The following is a 23,324-nucleotide window of genomic DNA, read 5'->3' as shown; positions in this document are numbered from 1 at the left end:
CTCTCCTATACTGCTGGTGGGAATAGAAATTAGTACAGCCCCTATGGAGAACAGTACGGAGGTTCTAAAAACAGAGCTACCATGTGACCCTGCAATCCCACTCCTGGGCATACATTCAGAGAAAAACATATTCTGAAAGGATACATGCACCCCAATCTTCATTGCAGCACTGTTTACGATAGCCAAGACATGGAAGCTACCTTAATGTCCATCGACAGAGGAATGGATAAAGAAGATATGTGTGTGCGCGTGTGCGCGCGCGCATGCGCACAATGAAATATTATTCAGCCCTTAAAAAGAATGAAATAATGTCATTTGCAGCACATGAATGGACCTGGAGAATGTCACATTGAGTGAAGTAAGTCAGACAGAGAAGGAGAAATATAGTAGGAAATCCCTTAAAAGTGGAATATAAAAGGAAATGATACAAATGAGCTTACAAAACAAAAAGAGACTCACAAACTTAGAGAACAATTTTAAGGTTATTGGGAAGAAGGATGGGGGGCAGAGGTAGCTGGGGAGTTTGGGATGGACGTGTACACACTGCTACATTTAAAATGGATGACAACAAGGACCTGCTGTATACAGAGGGAACTCTGCTCAGTGTTATGTGGCAGCCTGGATGGGAGGAGAGTTTGGGGGGAAATGGATACATGTGTGTGTATGGCTGAGTCCCTTTGCTGTCCACCTGAAACTATCACAAACTATCAGTTTGCTAATTGGCTATACCTCAATACAAAATAAAAAGTAAACAAAACAAAACAATTACTTGTCCTAGAACTCTTTGCACTTAATAGAGTCTGGAAAATTAGTGGCCAGAATGGAATTACATATATTGTATATAGTATTATACACACTGTGTCATATTACATATAATATACTGTATATTCTCTGGGACAGAAAACTTCATGTCACTGTGTTTGTGTATCCCACATGGCTCAAGACCCTCAGCAAATGCTTGAAGGTTTTTTGAGTTGGGGGTATCAAAAGAGGAGTAGCCGAGATTAAACAAGAAGCCCAAAACTGTAATACATGGAAAACTAAATTCTTTTTTTTTTTTTTTAAGTAAATTCTATAATGGAAAACAACATACGAAGCTAGTGACAAGTCAGTGGGATCAGCCTGAGGTTCAGGGAATAGGTACATGCCCTCAATTCAGAACGTTCTCTTTCACCAAAAGAAAGTGTCACACAAGTCTCCAGGCCAGGACAGAAATGCACCCCACCTGAGAAGGGGTTCTAGAAGGAGGGAGAATGGGGTTTGGAGGGCGCGATGAGGATGAGACACTGTTCTTGTGTGTGGGGGGGTGTCTTTCTGTCTTTCTCAGAAGCAAACTCGCTCCTGGAAACCATCCAAAGGGCGGGAGGCGGCCGGCGCTGGGTGGCAAGAGAATCAAATTGAGTCGAACCTCACTCGGTGGAAAGCAGTTTTCCCACCTACCCGTCCTGGCCTGCAGGATTGGTTAACATACTTGTTTCCTCAGTTGCAATACGAGAGGGATTGAATGAAAGTTTTTCTGGAGCCCATCTGAGGGCCTCTGAGCATCTATGCCACTTTCAACCTAAGACTTTTCCACAATCTGAACTGCGGCCTCACCAGAGGCAAGAATACCCTGAGACCAGGAACAGGAGCCAAGGGGAAGCACTGTGGTAAAATCAGCGGGTGATCGTCAATGCACACGGGTGTCGGCCACCACAGGGATCAGAGACAGGATGCAGTCTCTGAGGGCTCCAGAGCACTGTGATGGCGAGATGAATGAGATGAGGAGCCCGGCATCTCACGGATCCTCAGTCCCTGTTGAAAGAGAGAAGCCGGAAGGGCTGGGTGGAGCACCCCACATCTCTACCCTGGGGCACTAGGGAGGCAGCAACCCGATGGGCAGAGTGAGGAAGGCTCAGAGATAGCAGGAGGCGCCCAGGCCAAACTTGACCTCCCTTGAGAAGCTGTCCAGGGCCTGCCCTGCTATGCTGGAGGCCAAACTAATTACCACCCTGACCTCCTGCAAACTGTTCCATTTAGTAAACATTAATTTAGGGAGGCCCAGCACTCCCAGCAAGCAAGCAGCCTACGTTTATTGGGAGGAAGCACTGTATCGTCATAGCGACCACGGGTTATGCCGCCAGTTCCTTTCAACTGAAAGCCTCTTGTCTTAGGTTGGGTGCCCTGGGGAACAGAGCTGGAGTCTCTTACTGGTGCATTCAGACAGCTAATTGGGCAGCCTCTCAGGAACTGGACTTTGAGCAAATCAGACAGGCTGGGCAGAAGTTGAACTCTGATGCAGCTGGGAGTCATTGTTGTGTTAGCCCGCCAGGCTCCTCTGTCCATGGAATTCTCCAGGCAAGAATACTGGAGTGGGTCGCCATGCCCTTCTCCAGAGGATCTTCCCAACCCAGGGATCGAACCCAGGTCTCCCTCTTTGCAGGCAGATTCTTTACCATTTGAGCTACCCAGGAACCCCTGCTGGTAGCCTCACCTAATTCCACAGGGAGCTCAAGAGCTGGGATGGACTTTCAGAGTGGTCCTGAATCAAGGTAGGGGGCCAGCCTCTTGTACCCCCAGCATGGACTGGATGTTAGCAGAGAACTACCCAGGGAGCTCATACCCTTGGGCACTGCAGGTCCCGTCAGTAAAGGGCAAGTCTCAGGGAAGAACTCAGCCGTGAGCTTTCACAGCTGACGGCTGGAGGAACCTCGGAGGCCTCAGGCTGTGGAGGATGCCGGGTTGGGCACCAAGCATCCCCTCCACTTCTTAAGGGCAGCCTGTTTCGTTCTCTGTTCTCTGCATGTCAGATTTTTCTCTTCCTGCTCCTTAGGTTACAAGGATAGATAATGGTCACACCATTGCTCCTAATTTTTAAAAAATGTGTTCCATTCTGAAGACAAGCCTAGACTAAGGCTGGAATCTCAAACCCAATTCCAGATTTGTGGGGCAGAGACCTTGGCTCAACTTGGGTCAGTGTGCCCACCCAGTAATTAGCTATGGTCTCAGGTTAGATTCCAAGACACCAACAAGGCTGCCCAGGACCCACCCTGGTGACTATGTGCATGGGAGGTGGATAGATCTCCCCAACCGAGAATTCTTGTGAATTAGGCATCCATCCAGAGGTAACCACAGCAATGAGCAGGAGCTTCTAGACTGAAGTAACAACATATGCCAAGGCATGGGAGAGCGGAGAGTACGCCATTGCCGAGAGTTCATGCATTTATTCATTTGACAAACATTTACTGAGCACCTGCTATGTACCAGATGTAATTACAGGCTAGAAATACAACTGCAAAGAAACTGGGAAACTGACAACAGAAACGTAAGAAGCCTTCCCCAGAGCACTTCCCAGCAGTGCTGAATGTAGAACCTACTAGAATACTTCCCCGAGATGTTTTGGTGAGACATTGATGTATAAAGTAGCAGAGGCCGAGTTGACCTTTATCATGGTCATTGAGCAAAAAGAAAGAAAACCCCACTTCTTCTGTTATATGGTAGCAGTTGAGGCATGCCAGTCTGTGTTGCTCTGGTTGCTTAATAAACCATGAAGAGCCTATGTCATTTGACTGTGGAGACTGTGGTAGGCAGGATGCAGGATTTGGGGCACGGGCGTGTCCTGAACCTGGCTGGGGGATGCCAAAACATTAGAACTCGGAGACCACTGCTTCATTTTACAGCAAGAAAATGTGTCCCACACCGGACTTGGAGGAACTAGATGCAGTTGGACTCCCTGTTGTGTCCTCCTTCCATGCCCCAGGGAAGATTTGAGTCCTGGGCTCACCTGTGACTCTGGCAATTGACCAGGGCAGTTGACAATGGATGACCTGTCAGCCCTCCTCCCACCTGTCCCTCTCCCCAAGCTCTGCCCTGCGGCTTGAGGATAGTGATATCATTGAATGCTGACCCTGTGCCATACATAGAGAGACAGGGAAAACCACTAGACCACTCAGGTATGACCTAAATCAAATCCCTTATGACTATACAGTGGAAGTGAGAAATAGATTTAAGGGACTAGATCTGATAGAGTGCCTGACGAACTATGGACGGAGGTTCGTGACATTGTACAGGAGACAGGGATCAGACCATCCCCACAGAAAAGAAATGCAAAAAAAGCAAAATGGCTGTCTGGGGAGGTCTTACAAATAGCTGTGAAAAGAAGAGAAGTGAAAAGCAAAGGAGAAAAGGAGAGATATAAGCATTTGAATGCAGAGTTCCAAAGAATAGCAAGAAGAGATAAGAAAGCCTTCCTCAGCGATCAATGCAAAGAAACAGAGGAAAACAACAGAATGGGAAAGACTAGAGATCTCTTCAAGAAAATTAGAGATACCAAGGGAACATTGCATGAAAGATAGGCTCGATAAAGGACAGAAATGGTATGGACCTAACAGAAGCAGAAGATATTAAGAAGAGGTGGCAAGAATACACAGAAGAACTGTACAAAAAAGATCTTCACGACCAAGATAATCATGATGCTGTGATCACTCACCTAGAGCCAGACATCCTGGAATGTGAAGTCAAGCCAAGGCCTTACTCCTTGGAAAGAAAGTTATGACCATCCTAGATAGCATATTAAAAATCACGGACATTACTTTGCCAACAAAGGTCCGTCCAGTCAAGGCTATGGTTTTTCCAGTGGTCATGTATGGATGTGAAAGTTGGACTGTGAAGAAAGCTGAGCGCCGAAGAATTGATGCTTTTGAACTGTGGTGTTGGAGAAGACTCTTGAGAGTCCCTTGGACTGCAAGGAGATCCATCACTACGAACAAAGCTAGTGGAGGTGATGGAATTCCAGTTGAGCTATTTCAAATCCTGAAAGACGATTCTGTGAAAGTGCTGCACTCAGTATGCCAGCAAATTTGGAAAACTCAGCAGTGGCCATAGGACTGGAAAAGGTCAGTTTTCATTCCAATCCCAAAGAAAGGCAATGCCAAAGAATGCTCAAATTACCGCACAATTGCACTCATCTCACATGCTAGTAACTACTGCTAAGTCGCTTCAGTCGTGTCCGACTCTGTGCGACCCCATAGACGGCAGCCCACCAGGCTCCCCCATCCCTGGGATTCTCCAGGCAAGAGTACTGGAGTGGGGTGCCATTGCCTTCTCCACACATGCTAGTAAAGTAATGCTCAAAATTCTCCAAGCCAGGCTTCAGCAATACATGAACCGTGAACTTCCTGATGTTCAAGCTGGTTTTAGAAAAGGCAGAGGAACCAGAGATCAAATTGCCAACATCCACTGGATCATGGAAAAAGCAAAAGAGTTCCAGAAAAATATCTATTTCTGCTTTATTGACTATGCCAAAGCCTTTGACTGTGTGGATCACAGTAAACTGTGGAAAATTCTTCAAGAGATGGGAATACCAGACCACCTGACCTGCCTCTTGAGAAATCTGTATGCAGGTCAGGAAGCAACAATTAGAACTGGACATGGAACAACAGACTGGTTCCAAATAGGAAAAGGAGCACGTCAAGGCTGTATATTGTCACCCTGTTTATTTAACTTATATGCAGAGTACGTCATGAGAAATGCTGGACTGGAAGAAACACAAGCTGGAATCAAGATTGCTAGGAGAAATATCAATAACCTCAGATATGCAGATGACACCACCTATATGGCAGAAAGTGAAGAGGAACTAAAAAGGCTCTTGATGAAAGTGAAAGAGGAGAGTGAAAAAGTTGGCTTAAAGCTCAACATTCAGAAAACGAAGATCATGGAATCTGGTCCCATCACTTCATGGGAAATAGATGGGGAAACAGTGGAAACAGTGTCAGACTTTATTTTTGGGGGCTCCAAAATCACTGCAGATGGTGATTGTAGCCATGAAATTAAAAGACACTTACTCCTTGGAAGGAAAGTTATGACTAACCTAGATAGCATATTAAAAAGCAGAGACATTACTTTGCCAACAAAGGTCCATCTAGTCAAGGCTATGGTTTTTCCAGTGGTCATGTATGGATGTGAGAGTTGGACTGTGAAGAAAGCTGAGTGCCGAACAATTGATGCTTTTGAACTGTGGTGTTGGAGAAGACTCTTGAGAGTGCCTTGGGCTGCAAGGAGATCCAACCAGTCCATTCTGAAGGAGATCAGTCCTGGGTGTTCTTTGGAAGGACTGATGCTGAAGCTGAAACTCCAATACTTTGGCCACCCTGTGAGAAAAGTTGACTCATTGGAAAAGACTCTGATGCTGGGGGGGATGGGGGGCAGGAAGAGAAGGGGGCGACAGAGGATGAGATGGTTGGATGGCATCACCGACTCAATGGACATGAGTCTGAGTGAACTCCGGGAGTTGGTGATGGACTGGGGGACCTGGCGTGCTGCAATTCATGGGGTCACAAAGAGTCGGACACAACTGAGCGACTGAACTGAACTGAACTGAACTTCTCTGTCTTATCTAGTCTACCCTAGGAAGCAGGTGTTAGAGATTTGCTGGCTTGCTTATCTTCTTTTCTCCTACTTCTTGATAAGACAATGGGATTTAATAAAAGATAACCCATACTATCTGAATTTGTATAACAAGAACTTATTCTTCTTGTGATTAAAAAGGTAAAGCAGTTATCCACATGCAAGACCGTATATGAGCCTAAGCTGTAACGACATTTTGAAGAAGCAAGGACAACCTAGAATGCAGTTTCCTTAACGGTAACCTTCGAAAAAAAAGAGAAGCCCAAAGTGAGAGGATCTCTGACTGTCAGGATTGTATTTCCTGGGCAACAGCAAAGATCTGTAGGTAATGCAGTCCTAGGCAACTCAAGCGTCTCTGGGTAATGCCTGGCTGGCAGCAACGGTCTCTGGGTAATGCCCGGGTAGCAGCAAGGGTCTCTGGGTAATGCCCAGGTGACAGCAAGGGTCTCTGGGTAATGCCCTGGTGGCAGCAAGGGTTTCTGGGTAATGCCCGGATGGCAGCAAGGGTCTCTGGGTAATTCCCTGGTGGCAGCAAGAGTGTCTGGGTCATTTAGTCCTGGAAAATGCAAGGGTCTCTGTGGCAAGTGTTTCTGGGTAACAGCAAGTGTCTATAGGTAATGCAGTCTGTCGCTGATACTGCAATGAGACAAGCGCCCTGAATGGCTTTGTTTAAACACCCGCAATGTGTTTCTGGTGCATTTGGCTACACCCCCTCTTCCCTGTGGAAGAACTCTATTTGGATCAGCCCCTAGCCTATTTTACACTTGCTCATTGTAAGGGTGGGTAATGGGAAGACTTCTGGAGACTCACACCACATGGACTTCACAGCAGAGGCCCACTGGCTATCATCCTATCCCAAAATATCTGTGACTGGGCTCCAAAACAAGAGACACCTGTGTCTTGTGTATAATTTTTGGTTATTAATTTACTTTTAAAACTTCTGTAACTCTCCTTCCACCATTCCTTATAAAATTTTTTGTTTACTTATTGGCTGCGCTGGGCCTCGACTGTTGCATATGGGCTTTCTCTAGTTGCGGCGAGAGGGGCTCCTCTCTAGTTGTATTTCGCTGGCTTCTCTTGCTGCAGAGCATGGTCTCTGGGGCATGAGGGCTCAGCAGTTGCGCTTGTGGGCTTAGTTGCCACACAGTATGCGGAATCTTCCAGGGATCAGGGCAGGCAGATTCTTAACCACTGGACCATCGGGGAAGTCCCTCAAGCTCCTTAAGTTAATCGCATCTGCAAGCTCTCTTTTGCCATGTAAAGTAACACAACCACAGGCTCCAGATATTAGGACGCAAACATCTTTGGGAGGTTCTTTTCCTACTACAATGTACTTTATAGATTTTCTTTTCTTGAACTCCTTGTAAAGTGTATTATACTGCCATTCGCTCTTGTGTCTTGCTGCTTTCGCTCACCATTACATTTCTAATATTCGTCCCTGGTACTGTGTGTAGCATTCATTCATTTTTTGTCATTGCTATATTGTAGTCCCTCAAATTCATACACAACAATTTATTTATTCATCTTCGCTGATGGCCATTTAGATCATTCGGCTTTTGAATTTCACAAGCAACACTATTTGTACACATGTATCTTGATGGTCAGAATCCTTAGAGTCGTCCTGATTCCGCCTCTTCCGTCTCCTCCCCACTCTCAACCACACCCAGCCTGCCTGTACTACCTCCCCGTCTAATCCCTCCTGTCATCACCGACTGAGGGCCTCCTGACACGGCTCTCTGCTCTGGCTCCCAGCACAGGGTCTGGGGAAAACCGCCTGTCCACAAAATGTTTCTCTGATGAATCTAAAAACAGAAGTGTTGGGGGCAGATGAACCTTGAGACCCCCTCAGTTAGACATTCTGGGATAAAGAAAGCGGCTTCCCTCTCTCACCTGAGGCAACAGGAAGACCCTGGCGGTGACGTGATGGTGCAGTTGGACCACTCATTCAGCTACCAAGATCTTATTCCACCTAATGGTCAGGAGCCTCCACAAGACCCTCCACGTATGGTTTGCAGACCTCCCCAGCAAACAAAGGGTTAAGGTGGACTCCAGCCTGGCAAGTGGTCGCACACTTTGACTATCACTCCAGAAGGGTGGGTGTGGAAGGAGAGTTAGCTTTACTGAGTCAAGGTCTATTGGTCTGGAAAAAAAAAAAAAAACAACTGTTGGTTTGGGTGAGCTCTATTTTATGACTTCTTAATTAATTAATTTTACAGTAGGTCCTTGTTGCTTATTTTAAATAAGCAGGGACCCGCCTGGTGGATCCATGGCTGAGAATCCGGCTTCCCATGCAGGGGACACGGGTCCAATCCTTGGATGGGGAACTAAGATTCCACGGGGCAACTAAGCCCATGTGCCACAACTGGAGAGAACCCCCCAAATGCTGCAACTAGAGAAAGCCCACATGCCACAACAAAGACTCAAAATAATAATAATAATTAATGAATGTAGCAACATGTCTGTTTTGTGACTTTAAGGTCTAAATGAAATGAAGTGAAACCCCCCTAAAATAATAATAATAATAAATAAATAAATAGAGCAACATGTCTATTTTGTGACTTTTAAGGTCTAAATGAAATGAAGTGAAAATCCCCAATAACAATAAAGAAATACAGCAATGTGTCTATTTTTGTGACTTTCAAGGTCTAAATGAAATGAAGTGAAAACCCAAAGTCCCTGGGCCAAAAGACCTAAAAGGGAAGCTGTGGGTCTTTCTCAGAAGGAACTGGCTATTTAGTCCCTCCAAGAAGGGGTTTTGTTTGTGGAGGAGAAGCAGAGAGGCGAGCCATTTCCTTCCATCTCATCAGTCACCTGCGGGCTCTGAAGAAACAGGTCAGGCCTGGCCGCCGGGCAGGAGTGGGAGGGGAGGCGGAACAGCTGGCCCGTCAGAGGGTGCTGAGGTCACTGTGCTTCAGGCCAGCAGGACGGGGTTGGCTGGCAGCCAGCTAGCTCGTGCTGAGGACATCAGGGCACAGGCAGCTCTTGTGACTGCGTGGGGTGAAGTGCCAGAGTGCATGGCCAGCCTTGGGGCTGGGTCAGCTGTCCTTGGCCACCTCGCTCACCCTGAGGCTGCTTGTCCAGGGCTGAGCACCCCACCGGGACCCGGCACTCCTGTCCATCAAGCCCCCCTCGCTAAGACCCCAGCACACCAGCCCCCCAGGCCGACCAGCCTGGGCTACAGCCGGTCACTGTTTCAACTGGCTCTGATACACCCCCTGTCCCCTAAGTCACCATCTAAGTCCTGAATCCAGGCCCCAACTAAAGAGGATCTGCTCTCTCGAAGCCTCCGGAGCGTGTGTCCACTCACTCCTGCCCTCCCTGTCTGCAGGGGTTGGTGGGGAGGTGGGGGAGAGGGCAGGGGTCTGTCCTGAGGCTGAGCCCATGCAGGTCACCCTCGGTCAGGGCCCTCGCTACTGGGCTTGCATTTGTGTACAGCGGGGACATCTCTAACGGTGTGAAACTAAACTGACCCTCAGGGGACTGAAAATAAGATATGAGCAACATCCCCCAGAGACTGACCCATAAAACTGGACACCAGAGGCCCCCGAACATCCTGGAGCAGTCCCATGGGCACTGCATCTAAGGAGCTAAAAAGAAAATTACAGTTCTTCAGGGGCCCTTGTTTCCTGAGGTATGCACCATTCCTTATTCTTTCCTGTATTAAATCGTTCAACAAACAAATCTTCAGGCTCTTTTCATGTGCCATAGCTGTTCTAGTAAGCTATTACCGTGTAACCGTCTGCCCCAAGACAGTGACAAAGGCTTTTCTGGGGATGACTCAAAACTAGAAGTGAAATAAGACTGACTGATTCAACTACATTAAAAACAAAACAAAACAAAAAAACCTCTGTGTGGCAATGAATACACTCATAAGTCAAATGAAAGATATTTGGGGAAAACATACGCAACTCATGTCACAGAGAAAGAATTAATCTCTCTAATAGTTGAGTTCTAAGAAATCAGGAAAAAAACAGAGAAAGGACATTTAAAAACACAAATGGCCCTGAGGTTCATAAAAAAAATCAAGCCCACTTAAACCAAGAGAGAAATTCTAATTAAAAGCGCCCTGCGATACCATTTCTCTTCTAGCAGATTGACACAAATTCAAAAGCTGGAAACTGGCCTCCTCTGTCAAGGCCACAGGGGAGCAGGCAGGCTTGTCCAGCACGGGAGCAGTGCAGCATGGGACAGTCTGGCAATGTGGAAACCTAGCAACATCATGGGAAAAGTGGGAAAGATTTGTCCACATGTACTTTAAAAAACAAAAAACTGAGGAATACTAAGAAATTAATAGAAGTTTCCTGAATTGAGTGGTAAGAGTGGGTTGGCCAAGGATGGGGTAAAAACAAGATGCCCCACTGCATACCTTGTGTGTTCCTTCTTTGAACAACAGGAGTGAGTGCCTTATCGCTTCAAACAACTTAAATATGCATAACTTAATGAGACATAAAATGCACAATGTCAAATTGTATAGGACATAGCTAAAATCATCTTTAGAAGTGTAAAGCTTTAGGGGATTCCCTAGTGGTCCAGTGGTTAAGACGCCACGCTTCCACTTTAGGGGGCACGGGTTTGATCCCTGGTCAGGGAACTCAGATTCCGTATGCCTTGAGATGCAACTCCCCACACCCACAACCCCCACCCCCCCCAACCCCCCCCCCGCCAAAAAAAAAAAACCAAAAACGCTTAAAGCTTTAAATTCAGTAAATAGGATACAAGGAAAAATTTTTTTTAAGTTAAAACAAGTTGGAACAGAGCAAAACAGGCTTGTTAGTAATGGCTGACAACATTTCACAGTGCAACATACTTGCTATTCCCTCATGTATTTAATCACATCTAAAGTATAAATCAAGGGTTCTTGTCAGGTTTTTGGTTTTTTAGTGGAACTCTTAAGTTTGGGTATAATTTTAAATCACAGAAAAAGCTGCAGAGATAGTACAGAATTTCTTCTATGTCCTTCACCTAGCTCCCTATGACGTAAACACCTCTAATAACCATGATACAAAGGTAGAAATTAACATTAGGATGTTACTATGAACTAAACCCTAGATTTTAGATTTTTCCAGTTTTTCCAAGAATGTCCCTTCCTGTTGCAGGATCCGATCCAGGATACCACACTACATTTAGTGTCAGAGATTGCCTTTATTTCATAAACTTAACCGAGGGAAATTTCCCCTTGCTGATGGACTAGGAACTCCTGGGAACATTTCTGCCTCTCACTTATTAATACCTTCCTTCCTCTCTGGATGTGGACAGCATTCTAACCTGAGGAATGTAACCAAGGGAGTAAGGACTCAAGACCTTAAGAATTACTCCCTGACTCCCCCACTCTGGGCTGTTGCTTTTGTGAGTCTAGAGGGACAGGCTGGGAGGAAATGTTCTTTGTAATTCTCAGCCAATTCAATTGGCAGAAGTTGATTGAGGTTCTACTGTGTGCAGGGGCTCTGGTAGATGCTAAACGGGCAAACAGAGTTGAGTAAGACCTTTTCCTAATTTTAGAAGCTGACATCTAGGGAGTGGACCCAGTTGAATACAACACCATATGGGGGTGAGAGCTGGTGTACCGGCAGCAAAAAACAAGAGATGAGGAGGTATGCGTCTCACCTGCAAGGGCTGAAGAGGGCTTCCTGGAGCAGGTGACTTTCGAACCATGCTTTGAAAGAAGGGTAGGGTTTCAATGGCAAGGCAAATGGGAAGCGTATTCTGGACCAAAGAAATGGGGTAAACAAAGGCACAGCAGTGAGAAAATGTGGGCACAAACAGAGAACCCATAGCCTGGGGTTCCTGGAGCTGGATGTGTGCCCCAAAAGGCAGGGAGACAGGGGACTTCCCTGGTGGTCCAGTGGCTAAGACTCTGGACTCCCAATGAACTCAAGGGGCCTGAGTTCAATCCCTGGTCAGGGAATTAGATCCCACGTGCCGCAACTAAGAGTCTGCAAGCCACAACGCAAAGATCCTGCATGCCAGGACTTTCCTGGTGGTCCAGTGGTTAAGAATCCGCCCTGCAATGCAGGGGACACCAGTTCGATCCCTGGTCTGGGAAGATCCCATGTGTCTCTGGGCAACAACTGAGCCTGTGTGCCACAACTGGTGAGCCTGTGCTCTGGTACCCAGGAACTGCAACTACTGAGCCCCCGTTCTGCAGCTACTAAAGCCCATGAAGTTGGAGCCTGTGCTCCCCAATAAGAGAAGCAATGCAGTGAGAAGCCTCCACATCACAACTAGAGAGCGGTCCTCACTCTTTGCAACTAGGGCAAGCCCATGCCCAGCAACGAAGACCCAGCACAGTAAAAAAAAAAAAAAAAAAAAGATCCTGCATGCCACAATTAAGACCCAGCACAGTCAAATAAGTAAACGTTAAAAAGAAGAAGGGAAGACGGGCCGCAGAGACAGTCTCTAGTGTTAGGCGGGAGATCCACCTCCCTCCAGCAGGCAGTGATGGCAAAGGTCAGAGCTGCGGCCATGCAGCAGGGGGAGCTGGTGGCGGCAGGACGTGTGAGTTGGCGCAGGGGGCCTAGCTGAAGGGAGTCCTTGTCTTCTTGGGGTGATGGGCACCCAGCCCAGGGGGTCACTGGAATGGGAGGGGTCAGAGGCAGGCAGTGAAAGGGTGCTGTGGATCCCGGTCTAGATGTGAATGTGAGGATGAGGAAGAGGATGTGGTGGGGTGACTGAGGGGAGCCTGACGGACAGAGTTGAGGCAGTGGATAAGGTCTGTGCCGGAAGGGCCGACTGGACTGAGGAGTGCAGAGGGGTGCATGGATGCTCAGTCGCTTCAGTCACATCTGACTCTTCGGGACCCTATGTACTTCAGTCCACCAGGTTCCTCTGTCAATGGGATTCTCCAGGCAAGAATACTGGAGTGGGTTGCCATGCCCTCCTCCAGGAGATCTTCCCGACCCAGGGATCGAACTTGTGTCTGCCTGTGTCCTCTGCATTGTGGGCCAATTCTTTACCCACTGAGCCACCTGGACTAAGAGAATTTGAGGTCAATGTGCTAGCTAGAGAAGTCCCCACTCAGAGGTCAGGCTGGAGCCTGGTGCCAGGTATAAATGTGGCATCATCCATGACAAAGAGGTGGCACCCAGGGCAGTGGAGGAAGGAGCCTCTTCACAGGGGCCATGTCCCTCCCTGTGGCTTCTATACCTCAGGGTCTGTGACCCCTGCTTAACTTGTCCAGGAGTTCCAGCATTTCTGGAACTCATGGACACCACCATGCATGTACCCATTGAGAGATGGTCTTGTCAACCCCAGCTCCCAGCTGACCCTCACCACTTAGTAAGGTTCAACCTCCTTAGCTCCACGCTCGGCCCCATCCTCACCTTTATGCACACTGTCCAGCCACCAACACCTTTCCCTGCACTGTGACTCCCTGCCAGCTTGTCCCCCACCATCCCTGTCTTCAGAGCCTGGGTCTCTGATCTCCTTTCCCTGACACACACCCGCACCCCAGGAAGAATTCACTGTACAGCTCTCACTTGAGCCGTCAGCCGCCTGGATTCTGGGCTCCAGTTGGGGCTCTGCTGGGCCATGACGCCTCAGGGCCCTAGGCTTTCCAACTAGCAAATGGTGCTAAACAGAAGAAGTATTTCCCCTTATTTGTCCTAGACCTGTCACTTTCAGAGGCTCAAAGGATGCACTTTTGCACCTTTATTAGAGGATTTAGTACCCCAAATATCCCCTTCATGATTTGGAGTTCTTGATCCTCTCCAAGCTCAATGTCATTGTCTATAATCCTCCCTCACCTAGGGGTTCGTCCATGTTCCCAATTTACACATTCATTGGTTCACTGGTACAACCAATATCAAGGCTGGCTCGTGCCAGACACCTTGAAGACCCTAGGACACCGTGAGAACACAATGGAGGCAGTCCCGCCTTCCAGGAGAACGTTAAACCACTGAATAAAGAGCCTCCCCACCTTTAGGCCTCCAGTGGGGGTCCGTGAGGACCCAGGGGGTGCCCCGATCGCTGGGGCAGCTTCCTGGGCCTTCTCCAGCTCCTGCTCCCGCGCAGGGGTAAGGATGGCCATGGGGATTGCGCAAGGGTCTGGTCCCATCACCCCCATGTCAGGCAGAGCCGGATCTGTTACCTGCGACACAGCCCCGGGTGCAGCCCAAGATTTTGGAGGTCGTTTGGCCAGAGCCCGCGGGCTCCCCCAGCCGCTCTGCTCACAGCTGAGCGCTCAGCCCCACTGTGGGCACGTGGGGGTTTCCCACTGCAAGCACGATCGGGGATCAGGTCTCGGCAGGAATCCAGCCAGCCCGCCAGAAGTTCTGCACGTGGGGCGGGGGCGGGGCCGACCATTGGTGGGCGGGGCCGAGGGCGGAGGGAAACGGTCGCTGGTGGGCGGGGCCGGGACGGGCCTTTGGTGGGCGGGGCCGAGGGCGGGGTGGGGCAGGCCTTTGGTGGGCGGGGACGAAGGCGGGGCGGGAGAACGGACGCTGGTGGGCGGGGGCGGGGCAGGACAGACAGGCCGTTTATGGGCGGGGCCGAGGCGGGTTTGGGGCGGGGACGACTGCTGGTGGGCGGGGCGGGCCACGATCATTGGTGGGCGGGGCGGGGGCGGGGCGGGCCATGATCGTTGGTGGGCGGTGCGGGGGGTGGTGCGGGGCGGTGCGGGGCGGTGCGGGGGGCGGGGGCGGTGCGGGGCCGGCTCCCTAGGAGCCAGAGCCAGAACGCAGGTGTCTGTCGCACGCGGGGAGACTTAGCTGGAGTGACGGCCTCCGTGCGACCTAGGGACGCGAACGATGGGTGAGGCTCCGCAGTCCCGGGCTCCCTAGACCGGAGTGGGATGGGCGAGGCCACCCACCTGCTTGGGACCGCGGAAGCGGGGTGGGCATGCCGCCCTCCCGGCGGTAGCACGTCCTTGTCTGCAGCCTGCAGAGCAGGCCCAGCCCCACCGGCGCGAGGGTGGGGCCCCGAGAATGGGTCGCACGTGGTCTCTCAGGATTCCGGGAGCCCCAAGTTAGAGAAACAAATTCGCGGGGTCTCTGGGGGCACGCGTGTCTCAGGCCTGGCCAGAAGCGCCTGCGGGTGAAAAGGTCAGCCCTATAGGAGGCAGCCGGACCTGAGCGGGCCGGTGCCCCGGGGGTCAGGGCAAGGGGCCTGGGGTCGCGCCGCCCGCGCTGAATCCGAGCTCCACCTGATTGCACCTGTGTGACCTAGGGCGTGGACTGCACTTCCTGTGCCTCAGCTTCTGGGTTTGGGAAGGGAGGGCGAGAGTGCTCCAACTTACTGTGAAGATGTGGGGAGATGGGCCACCCCATTGCGCCCTCCGCGAAGGCTTAGAAAACCTTGGCCATTGCTTATTACTCTGTTTACTCCAGTTTTACAGGAAAGAAAACTGGGTCAAGAGGTTTTAATAACTTGCTCCAGGTCGCACAGCCATAAGTTCAGAGCCCAGGCCTAGCTAACCCCCACCCCCAACTTATTCTACAAAATTCTACTATGAAGCACTCCCAAGGTTTTTCCTCACCCAGTGGATCCAGCTTACCTCTCCGTCCTCCAGGTAGCCACACACCCACATCTGGCTCTTTATTTCAGGTCTCATCTCAGAGCTGAAGCTCGCTGTTCCCTGGGGCCACATTGCAGCCAAAGCCTGGGTACTCCCATCAAGCAGCCCCTGTTCTCTGCCTTCACGGGTGGCTGGACAATGCCAACTCCTTTGACAGACTCATCCCTCTTCTCCCAAAAGGTGGGCCTGGGGGCTGAAGGGAAGCCATGGGGTAAGGCAGCGGGTCTGTAGGAGAATCAGGAGTGGGGGAGATGGCTGACCTGGTTCCCCCCCCCACCCTCTCCCTCTGTCTCAGACTTTCATTATGTTGCCATGGACTTCGGGGGTCATGGGCTTTCATCCCACTACAGCCCAGGTTTCCCGTATCACTATCAAAACTTTGTGAGTGAGGTCTGGAGAGTCGCGGCAGGTGAGCAAGAGACAGAGCCTGTGTGTTTGTCTGTGGGGGTCGGGGGTGGGGTGGGGTAGGGAATTGGGGAGGTGCTCTGCGAGTCGGGTGTGATGGCCAGGAAGCAACGCTGGCCTGAGAGTGCCTTGGGGTCTGGCCCTAATTCTGCCAGCAACTCATGGGTGACTTTGTGCAAGCTGGAGAAAGCTCACTTCTTCCCATGAGTTCCAACCCCTCAGCGCCCCTGGGGATCCTTTCAGGGTGTTTCCTGAGTGGAGCATCACAGGGCACAGGGACTGCGGGGCCGAGGGCAGGTGGGGGAGGCTGGGCCCACCCCAACCTGGCTCCATGTCTTTTCAGCCCTGAAATGGAATCGGTTTTCCCTCCTGGGCCACAGTTTTGGTGAGTGCGCTGGTCTCAAGCTGTGGGGCTGAGAGGGAGAGGACTAGTACACAGGTTCCCTGCACCCCTGGGAACTGCAAGGAGATATAAAGGAGTTCGTTAGACACTGACCCGTAGGCACCATGCCCAGTGGCCTCAGGCAACCCCCTAAGGGACAGGTGGCCCCATGGATGGCCGTTGTCTCCTGATTTGAGAAAGGAAACAGAGTCAGGTCCGATGTAGGGGCTGCGTGGCCCCAGAGAGGGAGCCTCAAGTTTGATGATGAATGCAGAGCCCCACCTGCTGGTGGGAGACAGGAGCTGGGGGGCCTGGCTGGGGGTAGGTCCACCTCTGGGAAGGAGTCTTGGTAGGACTTGGAGAGCTGGGGAATATCCGCCAAATACTCTTTTGTCCCCCCAGGTGGCGCTGTGGGTGGAATGGTGAGTAGATGGCTTTGCAGTGACCACTTCTGGCCCCTCCTCCGGGTGGGATAGGAAGAGTAGGAGCAGGAAGGGGTAGAGAGTAGGAGCAGGCAGCGCATTAGTGGCTTGTGCCAGCTTCCTTTGGAAGGACCCTATTGTGAGGACATTCCTGATGGAGCTAAGTGTTTCCACTGCCCATTCCCTCTGTCACAGAGAACCCTGGAGAATCCAGCCATCACCGGGGTCAATGCTGGGTGTGGACTGTGGGAAGGAGGGGAGAGAAAGGTGCCCTGAAAGGATAAGAGGTTCCTGGTGGCCTAGTGGTCAGTACCCTGTCCCAACCTGAACGCCAGTGTCCCCAGGGGACAGTCTGAGTCCTTCTCCTTCCTCTCCTCTTCATGCTTCCTTTCTTCGGTGTCGCATCATAGTTTTCCTGTATCTTCCCCGAGATGGTGGATAAACTCATCTTGCTGGAGTCCTTACCATTTTTCCTGGACACGAACGTAAGGACGGGGCTTGCACACATGGTGTCACTGGGGTACCCGGGTCCCAGATAGTGTCCTCAGCCCTGCCCGCCTTGGCGGATACCAGGGAAGCAGGAGGAGGTGGCAGATGGTGGACAAGAGGGCTCAGGGTTCCCCACCCCCGCTGCCCCTGAGGGCAGGGTTGTGCTACGTATTCCCTCGGACTGGGCAGGGAACAGGGTCACGGGCCTGTGTCATCCTCGGAGGCCCTGCTTGTGGCCTGGAGTCTGCAGAAGGCCAGGTTGATCACAACGGCAGGGATGGGAGAGGGGAGGAGCAGTGGGCTGAGGAGGCCCTAGGGGTGCACAGTTGGGCGGGCCCACCTGCACTCAAGTGCGTTCACAGCGTACACGCCCCGCACAACTGCACACAGGAGGCCTGAGTATGGACTGGTGGGCAAAGCGTTGACCCCTCTCATCAGCACCACCAATGACGACCACCAGGGCTGTGTCTATATCTGAGTCCTGGCTCTGCCATTTTCCCTGCTGTGTGACTCTGGGCAGGTCAGTTTGCCTCTCTGGGCCTCAGTTTCCTCACCTGTAAAATGAGGAGGTTGGACTAGGGCAGGGGTCCGCAGCCTCTGGGACCTAATGCCAGATGATCTCAGGTGGAGCTGCTGTAATAATAATAGACATAAAGTACACAGTAAGTGTAAAGCGTTTGACTCATTCTAACACCGTCTCCCTCCCCCACCCTGGTCCGAGGAAAAATTGTCTTCCATGAAACTGGTCTCTGGTACCAGGAAGATTGGGGTCCCCTGGACTAGATGATGCGGAGGCACCCTCCAGCTCTGACGGGAGTCTTTGTGTTCCCAAGGGCTTAGCCTCACACAGCTCCTTTATCAGTTTCAGTTTTCTTGTCCATAGATTCTGTAAGGGCAGGAACCACAGCTGTCTCTTTACCACCACACACCCAGTCCTGGCACACAGTAAGCACTCAATAAGTGCATTGCATGAGTGGAGAGCTCATGGATTATGGTGAGGATCTCCGAGATTGTGGTAACCGCCACTCTGGCGTCCTTGTTGGTTTCACCCACTGAGCGACACACCGTGCCCCAGGGGGCTTCCTCGGGTGACTCTTTGCTCCTGCCGGGGTGGATGGAGGTGTCACTTCCCATTGCTGCTCCAGGCAGTAGACCTTGGACGAGGCCAGGCCGTGCTGAGAGTGAGCTGGGCTGGAAATGGGTGCACTGGAGGCTCCCCCCAGGTTGTACCCCCTCCGCAAGTTCCTCTCCACCATGTAGCGTGAGGGTGTCAATTAGAACAGATGAACTTGCCGTTCAGTTGGACCCCAAGAGTGCACCTTTGCAAAGCACTTGGCAGTTAACAGAGCTCTCCCTTCCCCTCCATCTTCAGCCCGACCCCTCCAGCTCTCCCAGGCTGCAGGCTGGGCTGGGTGGCTGTGACCGAGGTGGACAACTTGCTCCAGGTCACAGGGCTGACTGGCAGGGGCTGATCCTGTGCCCTGCATCTCTCGGGTTCAGAGTATTCTCGGGCTAAGAGGGTGTGCTGCTGAGTGGAGGGTGGGGCTGGGTGAGGAACTGGGTCCCCGCCCGCCCAGCAGAACCCATGGGCCTTTAGGAGATGGACAACTTGCTGACCTACACGCGGAGGGCCACAGAGCACGTGCTGCAGGTGGAGGCCTCCAGGAAGCCCGCGCACGTGGTCAGCCCGGAAGAGATGCTGCAGAGGTGAGTGGCAGGTGGGACCGGTGGGAGTCAGAGATCTGGGGAAGTTATGGACCACCGAGGGGGGAAGTCTCTGGGGCCTGGAGGAAGCTCCATCTCCTAGTCCCAAATCTGCAGCACGCCTGTTTCTCTGTGTGCTCACTGGCGCTCCTTAGCCACCCCGGCTAGGACTTTGTCTGCCCTCATTCACCCCACCTGTAGCTGTGCCCTTTGCCCCACCCCCCACAAGCTCTCTGCCACGCCCAGTACCCACACACACACAGACACACACACTCACACAGCACTGATGCAAACATCCCCATTTGTGCAGGCGCGTGTCCTTGGCGGGTGGCCTTCCCCCACCTTCCTCTCCTTTCACCTGGCCCCCCGCCCCCGCCCCAGGCACTCAGTGTCCCCTCTTCCCCAGGTTACTGAAAAAGAACAGCCACGCAGGTGAGGAGTGCGGGAAGCATCTCCTGCAGAGAGGAACCACACAGGTGGCCACGGGTAAGGGACTCGCTGTCAAAGGCCTTTGCTAATGGGCACTTGCCCGGAGCCGGCATATTGCATATTGAGTGCATATTGCATATTGAGTGCAGCACTTTCCACAGCATCATCTTTCAGGATCTGGAATAGCTCAACTAGAATTCTATCACTGCTGGGAGCCAGCGTGAGGCACTCCGCCCGTGGCAAAGGTCATGAGGAAGGAGGCTCGGCATACGCAAAGGCGGGATCGAGCCTCAGGAGTACCCCTGGAAATTCTCGAGCATCTACCCCCAAACCAGAGTCTGCCTACTTTCGGCTTTGTGCTCTCACCTACACCTCTGACTTTATGGGGGCTGTCCCCCACCACCCTCTGAAAAAAAGAGTTAGCTTACAGCTCCAGTTAATAATTCCTGGGTGTGACAGTGTTTAACCTACAAACTCCTTTGGAAATCCTCTAGCCTGCCTGAATAGGTTTTTCCGGCCACATGTGATTGTTCAGAGCCTCCCAACTGTGAGAGGCAGGAGATGTTCTAAACTGTCTAAACACAGATTCCTTTGAGTAGTTAAAACATTGATTAGAAATTGTATTGGTGAAGGGTTTTTCACTTGTTGGGCCAATGTTTGCTGCTAAGTCTCCATACTCCTTACCTACTGTGTCCTTGACAGTGTATTGATTGATATAATGGGTGTATAGAAACGTAAAATGCAGCTTTGTCCAATGCTTTTTTGGAGGCTGGTGCCTGACTTTGGAATAATCACCTTTAGAGAAAGATAAGTTTCTTAAAATGTTAACAGGCCTCCTGGCCAGAAGATGATGTAATTCACCTAAACTTTTGCATATGAAAAGTTTGAAAGCCTGGCTTCGATTAGGACCAGGAACTGCTGTCCTTGCATGACTCCACCCCTTCCCCCATTATCCTCTATGCACAACTTTAGGTATAAAAACTACTTTGGAAAATAAAGTGTGGGCCTTGTTCACTGAAACTTGGTCTCCCCATGTCGCTCTCTCTCTCAAATTCTGGCTGAGTCTCCATCTGGAGCGCGGAACCCGCCATGCTTGCTAATTATGCCTGGGCTTCTAAGATCCGACCGGGGAGGCCTCAGTGTCTCCTCTCCTTTGGGAGAACGGAAGGACGCCTGCGGCCTACGCAAGTGGTGCAAACTTCTTGTCTTGAAGTTTTATTGGTCCCCCGCGTAAACCAAGCTACTCAGCCCCTTTTCTCCACTGAATTTTCCTACTGAGCTATCCTCATTCTATTACTGTTTATATCTTTAATTAATATCTAATTGAAGCTATCGTATCCTTACCCTCGCCGACACCGTCCCCGCTTCGAATACCCTGGATCAGCCGGGGCTGGACCCCGCCAGGCACTGTCCTTTCTGAGGAATAACAGTGGCTAAGCTTTACTGCTGCTTGCTCTGGACCAGGCGTGATCCTAAGCACTTTGCAAAAGTACCTCCTTTAATGCTCCTACTGACTTATGCGTGCTAAGTTGCTTCAGTCGTGTCTGACTCTTTGCGACCCCATGGACTGTAGCCCTCCAGGCTCCTTTGTCTCCAGGCAAGAATATTGGAGTGGGTTGCCATGCCCACTGCCCTATACTCGTCCCATTTAAAGCAGGAGAAATGGAGACTCAGATGGGCCAAGCAGCTTGTGCTAGGTCAGACGGCTGCTGCACATTCCAGAAAGTCACATCCTATGGGAAACTTGGTCAGGGGTTTGGGGGCTCATTGTCGAGGCACAACACTGCCCTGGTCTGCCAACCCTGTGTGCTGGGTGCTCAGTGTCCGAGGCAAGGCTTAGAGGACCCCCACGGGGCAGGGGACTTTGAAGATGTTTTTCAGAATGGAGAAGTTGAGTTGGTGGCACTTTGGTTTCAGGGCAGCATCAGGCCTGTGTTTTCGGCATGTTATTTTCCAATATATTCAATCAGGAAACCTTCACCCAGAGTCTGCTCTGTGCCCAGCCCCGAGGGTGGTGAGCCAGAGATGACACCTGGCTGGCACAACCCCAGGGGACCCCATCCATAAGTGCCCTCACTGGCAATGACCCCCCCGAGGAGCTCAGAGAGCGTGGGCAAGCTCTTCCTGCTCTCAGACTCCTAGACCTTCCCAGGTGACTTCAGTTTATGAAGAACCAAATGAGGCCAGAGTCCAAAGTCCAAGTGCCCTCAGGGAGCTGAAGGAGTTGTGGAATTACCCCAGCTGCTGGAGGTGGGGCCTTGGGAAGTGATAGGGACCTTGAATGGAGACAGCAGGGCAGCCCCCAGTGGTCATCATGTGGGGACTTGGGTGGCCAGAATTTCTAGTTGCTCAAGAGAAGCCAAAGGTCTGCTGCGCTGTAATTTTTTTTTTCTTTTTGGCCACATGGTGAGGTATGTGGGGTCTTAGCTCGCCAACCAGGAATAGAACCTGGGCCCCCTGCAGTGGAAATGCGGTGCCTTAACCACCAGACCACCAGGGAAGTGCCTGCTGTGCTGTAGTTTTTCTCAGAAGTTGCCAACCCACCATTAGGTCAAGGGGAATATCCCTGAGTGGTTGGCAACCTGTTCTTGTCTTAGTCACCATATCTGCCCCTCCCTGCAAATCCATAATGGAGAAGTGAGGTGGAGTGCAGAGGCCTATGGGCTCCGGCTCCCCTGATGGCAGACTGGAGGGGCCCCGAGGCAGAAGTGGGCTAATCTGGAATAAGACAGGGTGCCTGGCGAGGCTGGGGAAGCCGATTAGGGCAGCCTGGGGTCACGTGAGACGGTGAGCCGATGCTGAGCCAGGTGTCAGGGGGTGGGAGCAGAGGAGAGAGGCGTCCTGGGCAGTGGGCAGGTGGCTGGATGGCTGTGTCAGGACAAGCCCCTCTGTGGTACTGTGGCCCTTTGAGGCCCGGGGTTAACCCCAAAGCAGACCAAGCAGCCTCCCAGACCCAACCAGACAGGGTGACCCCGGGGAGCTGATGTTCCAGGCTCCTCCTGAGTCCCGACCCCCTGACAGCCCCCCACTGCATTCTGGAGCAGGTCACACCCCCATCATCCAACCCAACCCCCAAGGATGTGTGTTTCTTTCCTAGGGCTGCCAATACAAAGCCACACACACGGGGCAGCCTACACAGCAGACATTTATTCTCACAGTTTGAGGCCAGAAGTCAAGATCAGAGTGTTGGCAGGGCTGTGACAGGCTGTCCGAGCCTCTCTCCTGGTTTCTGGTGGCCTCAGGCGTTCCTTGGCCCATGTGTGGCCCCGTCTTTCTCCCCAAGTCTTCCCAGAGTCTGAGATGAGAGCGCTCTAGAAAAAAAAATACATCGAGTAAGGGAGGCCAGAGTTGGGGCCGAGCTTGTCCTTTGCTCTCTTCAATAGAAGGGCCTGGGTTTACCTCGTGGAGAAGGTGACCTCTGAACCTAGGATGCAGGGAAACCTCCAGGAAAGGCTTGAGGCAGGAGCTTGATTCGGCTTCTGGGAAAAGCAGGAGGCAGCAAGCAGGGCGAGAAGGGAGGTCAGCTCCGATTTTATCTGCCTCTTATCCGTGTTCCTGTCACAGCCCTGGCCCAGGCTGTCTAGAAACAAGCTCAGTT

At 51.4% G+C, this 23,324-nt stretch overlaps 1 protein-coding gene and 1 long non-coding RNA gene across 3 annotated transcripts in view; one reads left to right on the top strand and one right to left on the bottom strand.

Moving 5' to 3' along the window:
• LOC129641298 (uncharacterized) overlaps nucleotides 1-14,656 on the bottom strand; it is a 50,933-nt gene extending 36,277 nt beyond the window's left edge. The window contains exons 1-3 of the long non-coding RNA XR_008709296.1: nucleotides 14,471-14,656; nucleotides 11,989-12,087; nucleotides 8,275-8,524 (exon numbers count right to left, since the gene is read on the bottom strand). This is a non-coding gene — a long non-coding RNA (uncharacterized LOC129641298). The remainder of the gene's footprint in view (nucleotides 1-8,274; nucleotides 8,525-11,988; nucleotides 12,088-14,470) is intronic.
• A 377-nt stretch (nucleotides 14,657-15,033) lies between these two features.
• Nucleotides 15,034-20,746, top strand: LOC129641381 (serine hydrolase-like protein 2). 2 transcript variants are annotated; one of them, XM_055566121.1, is made up of 9 exons: nucleotides 15,034-15,132; nucleotides 15,925-16,075; nucleotides 16,191-16,304; nucleotides 16,644-16,685; nucleotides 17,085-17,104; nucleotides 17,515-17,589; nucleotides 19,191-19,300; nucleotides 19,704-19,783; nucleotides 19,888-20,746. In XM_055566121.1, exons 3-9 carry the CDS (start codon nucleotides 16,208-16,210, stop codon nucleotides 20,190-20,192), a joined length of 729 nt encoding a protein of 242 aa, XP_055422096.1. In that variant the 5' UTR covers nucleotides 15,034-15,132; nucleotides 15,925-16,075; nucleotides 16,191-16,207; the 3' UTR covers nucleotides 20,193-20,746. The 2 variants fall into 2 exon arrangements, with proteins under 2 accessions (XP_055422096.1, XP_055422088.1); XM_055566113.1 differs by having other exon boundaries at nucleotides 15,043-16,075.
• Nucleotides 20,747-23,324: the final 2,578 nt, after the last annotated feature.

The sequence above is a fragment of the Bubalus kerabau genome, chromosome 1, assembly GCF_029407905.1.
Source record: "Bubalus kerabau isolate K-KA32 ecotype Philippines breed swamp buffalo chromosome 1, PCC_UOA_SB_1v2, whole genome shotgun sequence".
Lineage (NCBI taxonomy): Eukaryota > Metazoa > Chordata > Mammalia > Artiodactyla > Bovidae > Bubalus > Bubalus kerabau.
The sequence above is the reverse complement of the archived record's forward strand: the minus strand, read 5'-3'. Positions and strand labels throughout refer to the sequence as shown.